Below are 7,500 nucleotides of genomic sequence, written 5' to 3'. Positions count from 1 at the left end.
TGAGTTTGAATGTGATGTACATGCAGCCCTTGCAATAGATTGGTGACCAATCGCTAGTGTGTTGCCCAAAGCATCTGGTTTTGGATACTCCTTTATGGAGGGTGGCCAACATTGGCAGTTTTTGGCCACCTACAACAATGCCATGCATGCATGCCAAATTGGTTTATATGTCGTTAACCAGGTGGGACTAATCAGTCAGAGACAGAGTCAAATGTTTTACATTGTTACTGCAAAGAGAGACACACAAACACACACACAGGCACGCACACACATAGGCACGCACGTACACAGCGCACATAACGGACACAACGCACACAACGCACACACACAATACACACACACACACACACGACCACACACTCACGGACATAATATAGATACATGCCATGACGAGCAAAAGCTGGCGTGCCCAAACATAAATGAAAACGAAAGAGGTTTAATTAACTCTGCATCGACAAACTTCCATCCACAAATCAACTTCGATCGCCAAATCCAGGCCCCATCAGGGCCTGGATTTGCAATTCAATTCACATTCTCTTTGTTTGGTAACCTGCTGAAAACGTTTCTCACATCTTCAAGGGGCCTAGTAAGTTTCACCAATAACTTAGCTAGCCATTTAGCTTTTACCATTACAAAGTTATAGTATTTAGTTGATTTAATTATTACCAGTCCACTTTAGTAATCATTCATTCATTCACATTGAAAATCCCTTATTCGTCGTCACTTGGGTCCAGAGCCCATCCCAGCTGAAAATTTTACAAAGATTTATTAATCATTTTCTGCCAATATTATGTCATTGTCCTGTGTCCGTGCTGAAAAGACTGGGAGGGTAGTTTATTTTTTAGTCTGTGTGGCAACATGTCACTGATTGCCTCTTTCCAGTGACGTGCAGTCAGGGGAGGCAGGTGGGGCCGTGCCTCACCTGTCATCATGGAAATATCAAATGAAAAAATAAATTTAAATTTGACTGACATTCACCATTTTTGGATGTCTTTTGAAAATCGCAAAATTTTCACATTTACCGTTCAAATACTAAGTAGAGACGAGCGGGGAGGGACCAGCCGGCTGAGCCTCACCATCTCTTGCGCAATGACAATGCTAACTGTGCTTGCTTGCTCTGCAGAGACCGCATTGCTGTCCCTCTGCAGATCGCTATTAAAGTGTTCAAAAACTTTTAGTATATGAACAAAATTTCTACAGTTTAGCTGGTGTATATAATGTAGAGTCACTTTACATTATAAACACTGTACTACAGGGTTTATTTTATTTTATTTTATTTTTATCAAAACTGTGTGCATAGGTGAGGCACACAGTTCTCCCGCCTCATGACAGGGGACGCTGATGGTTACAGAGATTCTTCTTGCGCCTCCTTGGCTGCAGAATAATATAATTCGTGAGAGCAAGCTACAGTAAACAGTTAGCAAGTTAAGTGGAACCATTCAGTCATTTTTCGCGTTGCTTGGCCTTATTTTCAGAATGGAGGATGACATATCTAAATTGAAAGAAATAGAGAGACTTTTAAAACTGAAGAAAGATAAAGAAGGCTTCTACAAAGAAGGTATTGATGCCTTTCTTCAGAGGGAGCGGCTCATGGACTTCATTTATAAGTAAAGGTAACACGATAATAAAGTTTTTTAATTCTTTTTTTCTATGCTACAGTTTATATAAATAATGCTAAATTGACAGTTTAAACAAAACACATTAACTGTTGCCAATCAAATGGTGAATAAGATACTCTGTAGAGTTCATGTTTGTAAATCTGACTGTGATGACGTCAGTGCCTCACCAGCCATGAACCTCACCGCACGTCACTGCCTCTTTCCTGCGAGATGGTTCGTGTTGTGGCGCAAAAAAAATCTAATGTAAAAAAACGTGCCCTGGTTCAAAAAAGTTGAAAAACACTGACTTATACTGTATGTCTATATGTAGATTCACTGTGAGTGTTAAAGTTGTGCTGTAGCAATGGCACATTGAGCCTCCAATCATATTTGGTGAAAGAATGTGACAGATCACATTGTGGAAAATTTGGTTTGCTAGTCTTTTCTTTTAATAAAAAAAATACTTGGCTTTTCATATTTCATCTCCGTACCGCTTATTCCTCATTAGGGTCGCGGGGGTTGCTGGAGCCTATCTCAGCTGTCTTCGGGCACGAGGCGGGGGGCACCCTGAATTGTTTGCCAGCCAATCGCAGGGCACACAATGACATACCACAGTCACTCTCACACTCACACCTATGGAAAATTTTGAGTGGTCAATCTGCCTGCCACGCATGTTTTGGAGTGTGGGACGGAACCGGAGGACCAGGAGAAAACCCACGCGGGTCCGGGTTTTCTCCGGGTCCTCCGGTTTCCTCCCACACTCATATATCACCATTAAAAACATAGTAGTTCATTAAATCAACGAAGAAGTTTTAGTCTTATTATAGGTGTATTGATATTATTGGAAGCCACAGTAACATGACGCACAAATTGAATATCAACACTTAAATATAGGTGGGAAACAGAGACTACTGGGGTTCGGTGGACATAATAAAAGTCACATTCACGTTTTTTTTTACTTTGATTTATGGCTAGATCAGGTGCCGCAAGACCAATGTATGGTGTAACTATGCATTATTTTGTTGTGTTTGTTTTACACATAGAAAAAAAGATCGAAAAGGGTTTAGTGAGTACATGAACAGAAGACTGTTTTGCAAACTTGTATTTTCCCATGCACCATTTCTATTACCGTAATTTAAAGGAATTACGTGAGCAGTTTAACAAAGCAATGGTACTACCACTAGTGGTATATTGTCTCCCCCTCATCTTGTGACATGCAGAGGAATCACTGAAGTGAATATTTTGACTACATGATGTTATAGTGGCTGTTTTTCTTTTTCACCATGAAAGTACACATGGTAACGACAGTTTTATTTAACGGTTGTGATCTATTATCTATCTATATCTATTTTGTCTTTTGGGGCTCTTTGTTTTCAGGAACAACTTCTATTTCATTTTTGGGTACAAAACGCACTTAAACTGTGTTTTCCGACAAGGGACAAAAGGTGGCCATCTGCAATTTTGCCCATGTATTTTAGGTTAAACACTCTTCAACCCATGATGACAAAGAATGATAACTACAGTCCGGTTGCCTTCGTTATTGATGCTGTTTAGATGTGACGGTCCACCAAACCCCAGTAGTCTGTGTTTCCCAACTATATTTAAGTGTTCAAGTTCAATTTTGTGTCATGTTACAGTGGCTTCCAATAATATCCATACACCTAACAGGAATAGAACCTCTCCCTTGATTTAATAAAGAACTGTTGGGCCTCTGTGTTTTTAATGGTGATATATAAAAAGCCAAGTATGTTTTAGGTGTTAAAAAAAGTGAGAAGCACCGGTTTAAACATATAACAGCCAGGTAAAAGAAGGTTGAATTTGTAGCCTGTAAATGGAAGACTGCCAAACCAGCAACACTGGAAAATTTCAACAATGGCCTGGAAGTCAAAAGAATAAATTCCTTTTTCCCAACATGTGGTCACAGCTGCAGAGTAACAAAGCAACAACATCACACATCTAGCAACACTAACTGGATAATAGAGAAGCTCGTGTTCCTTTTTGAGACAGATATGGACATGCAGACCACGTTGATACTGTATCTCTGTGCAAGAAGAGAAACCAACTACCTACACGGGAAATACATTCCAAAAATATATCATCAACTGTGAATTGTATAGGACTGTTATAAGCGTCTTTGTCCCTAAACTCAAAATTAAAGTTTGGTACACCAGCCACAAGAGTGCCATGCCACAACCTGTAAGCATCAAATGAAGTTCAGGTTGTGAACTTCTGAAGCAGATAGTTATGGATACAATTGAAGTGAAGTCCCTGCATCGGGATGAATACTGTAAGTCCTGAAACTGGTTAGCCTCAAAACTAGTACATCGTGCTTATACCCGCTTTTTCTCTCATGATGGTAAATGTGAATTATTTCTAAATGTCTCCGTATTTCTTTAACACGTGTCCTTGATGGAGTGGTGGTTGACCACTTGCACACCTGATTTAGAATCTTCACTTCACCGAACATATATTTGTTGAATGTGGAATCTGAAGAAGTCTAGCAAAATTCAAGCGAGCGAGAGCATGCAAACTCAACTCCAAACAGCTGTCCCAACTAACTGTGCAGGTGACATGCAAACTATTATTTCGGATAAGCATGGTATCCTCTCACATCACGCTGACTTTCAAATTTTCAACTTTATCATGACCGGAATAAGGTTGTCTATTTTCTGTCCCAGCATGGCATGGCTTGGATTGCTTGGCATGGGATAACTTCACCACGCCCTAATGCACAGGTGTTAAAGTCAAGGCCCGGGGACAAAATCCGGCCAAACACACCATTTTATTCGGCCCACGAAAGCAAATCTAACTTTCAAATTTCATGATGCTAGCTAAAGTACCAACAAAAAAATCTAATTGTATATAAACCACAATAACAGTCATAATTTATTACTTCAAATTTGAAAACAGTCATGTATCAGTTTGTTGTGCGCTCTATATTAATACGAGGAGTGAATGAAAACTTCTAATGGCTTCTCCAAATTCATAACGGCCCCAAAAAGGAAACCGGAACTACAATGTGGCCCGCGGCAAAAAAATTACTTTGACACCACTTCCCTAATGTGAACGCTGTTAAACAACTTGAGGTTTCACTAACATGGAGATTGCAAGCCAGAACCACTTTCCCAAAAATCAGTGGCATCTGACCCCACACGTGTTCTTGGTGAAAGGGCAAACATTGCCATGGACAGGCTCAAAATTTAAGTTGAACGTCTTCCCAGAAGACCAAACAGCAGCCCACGTTTGCGGTTCACAAAAATGAATGTTCCAGAACATGCTGGAGCCATTGAAGAAGCTTGTTAGCAGAGAAATAATGGAATTAGTACTTGATTTTGTGTTGGCTTTATGTGTGACACAGAAGGGATCCTTTAAAAGAGTAATGATAGTCATTCTGTGAAGCAACAGGTACATGTATTAGAGGCTCATAATTTATGTTGTATATAATAGACTTAACTGCGTCCGGGCATTTTTCACAAATGATGAGAATAATCTCAAGGCCTTTTCATACTGAAATGTACATTTTATAGTTTCCAAAATGCATTTTGGACCAGTCGAGCAGCCCGTGTAGCAGTGGTGAAATGACAACAAAAGTAAAAGTATTTTAGTATTTTACAACAGGTACCGTATAGGGATACCTACCAGCCAATTCACAATAATTGATTTTTACTGAAGTGAGTAATAGTTTTGATAATTATATATTTGGGTCTATTTATATGTTTATTTTTCAATATGTGGTTGCAATGCTAATACGCTTTTTGAAAATCAACCAGGGGAAACTATCATCCAAATGTTCTTTTTAACACAAGGCAACGTCTGTCTTTATTTGCAATGTATCAAAATAATTCCAAAATAATTATTCAATTGAATTCTATACGAATCGTATTTTTTTAATGTAACTTCGGGTTTTTGGTTGCCATATACTTTATGTATAAATGCTGGAATAAAATAAGAACAGATGGCAACATAATCGGTGGTTATTGAGTAAATTAAATGGATCAGACAAGTGTTGTAATATTTGTAGGAGTAGTACAAGTATAGTCATAATAACTACAATAATAATGCTAATAATAATCCAAGAGGTTATTATTGCTACTTTGTTATTTTTGTGGTTTGTTCGATTCTACTTGCAGTGCGCGAGAGTCTTCTGGTCTGCTGCGCGACATCAAATGGGCTCGCAATTTTGTTTGTTTAAACTTCTGTTCCGTTGATCAGCTTTTTAAAAGGCTTTTCGACAGCGATGCGATTTTTGTCAATTGTAACCATAGTCGTAGCACAGGGTTGGACTGCACGAAATTGATTGAGCTATTGCTGGTATTTTTGCAAACGTGACACGACATATCGACTAAACGCTTCCAAACTATTTTGTTCACCAGAACTGGTTTGATTTAAAACGCTGAGCCAGTGTGTTTTGAGCGCAATTCTCGTTGCGATCTCTTATATAATGATGTTGGTGGTGGTATCATTTTCGCTTGGGTGCATGCCTTGATGAGCGACACAAAACCGTAATAGCAAACGTCGGGACTGCGTACTCACCCTGAGCTCCTTGAAAAAGATGCAGCTGCGAGCCCACTCCACGATAGAGAAGAGGGTCTGGTCAGCCATGAGACACATGAGGCTGAAGACGCTGGCTTTCTCCAACCGGCCTCGGTTGCTCTGCTCCTGCTGCAGATGAGCGACGATCTTGTTCCGGACCACCAGCTCGTCCGGATCGCAGCGCAGCATCTCGATCACCAGCGGCGGCAAAGTGGGGGGCTGGGGTGAGGCCGAAGGATACATTTCTGGGTAGGGGTATCCCGTGAGAGACTCGGGCGAGCTGGTGTAGTCGGGGCACTCTGCTTTTATGACCCTGCTCGGGAAGGCTGAGTACTGGTACGGGCCGCCAAGGGGAACGTGAGACTGCATACCCAGCGACGGGGGAGCGTAAAGGGTTGCCTCGTAGTCTGTGGGGGTGATGGAGCTAGGTGTGGAGGGGAGGATGCTTTTAGGAATGACGGCCATTCCGTTCAGGGGGCCGCTGAAGCCGTAGTCGGTGTGGATAGGAGAGGCGGACTCAGGGGCCGCGCTCTCCAGTTTGAAGCCGTTGGAGCGGATCAAAGCTTTTTTCTGCTGCTTCAAGGCCCTGTCCCTCTTGTACATGGGCCCGAATTTATTTCTCCCCCCACGCATGCGGTCTGCGCGAACCGCTGTCAGAAAGAAACCAAACGTGATTGTACCGCAGTAATAATCTCCAATCCAAATCACCAGTTTATATAGAACGACTTTTCCTTTTCGGACTTCTGTTTGCTCCTAATGGTCGATTTAAAGATTAAATAAATAACATGCGGACTTGCGGCGCGCTCATACACGCACAACGCATTAACACACACACGCACACGCACGCACACACACTCACACACATATTTTTTTTTTTTTTGCTTCCCTTTTTAGGGCTGGGGAGATTCACCAGCCTTCACTCCCCCTTGTAGCCCAAATACAACTTTTGATTTAAAACATGGGAGTCACCACGATGTTATCAGTTAGTCCAGAATGGGTCTTTTTCTCCAAGCTTGGAAGAAGCAGGTGCTTTCTTGCATGGCTGTCTGGCGATGAATCGCATTTCATGTGAATAGGAAGTAACGACAGAGCTGCAGCCAACAAGTTGAGTTTTATGTCGAATTTAAATTATATCCTTTTATTTGTCTGTAGCAAACATAAATGTTTTACCAAAACACAATGTAACAGCGATAAAACAAAATTAAAGCGTTTTAATTGTTATAAAGTAATTTTTAAAGTATTTTCTCGTGATTGGCCGACATAATAAAATCATAATAAAACCGTCTTCACTTGTTTTTTATAGAACAAACAGTATTTATCAGCTGACGTTTTATTGTGAGAAATAATAAGAATGCGAAGAAGAAGACAA

The 7,500-nt window shown here is 40.7% G+C and overlaps 1 protein-coding gene across 1 annotated transcript in view; it reads right to left on the bottom strand.

Moving 5' to 3' along the window:
* LOC148899638 (nuclear receptor subfamily 5 group A member 2-like) overlaps window positions 1-7,500 on the bottom strand; it is a 22,748-nt gene that overhangs the window by 13,579 nt on the left and 1,669 nt on the right. The window contains exon 4 of the mRNA XM_088995031.1: window positions 6,132-6,781. Within this exon, the coding sequence (XP_088851157.1) occupies window positions 6,132-6,781 (650 nt within the window). The remainder of the gene's footprint in view (window positions 1-6,131; window positions 6,782-7,500) is intronic.

The sequence above is a fragment of the Hippocampus bargibanti genome, linkage group LG04 (assembly GCF_051943395.1).
Source record: "Hippocampus bargibanti isolate YZ-2025 linkage group LG04, ASM5194339v1, whole genome shotgun sequence".
Classification (NCBI taxonomy): Eukaryota; Metazoa; Chordata; class Actinopteri; order Syngnathiformes; family Syngnathidae; genus Hippocampus; species Hippocampus bargibanti.
The sequence above is the reverse complement of the archived record's forward strand: the minus strand, read 5'-3'. Positions and strand labels throughout refer to the sequence as shown.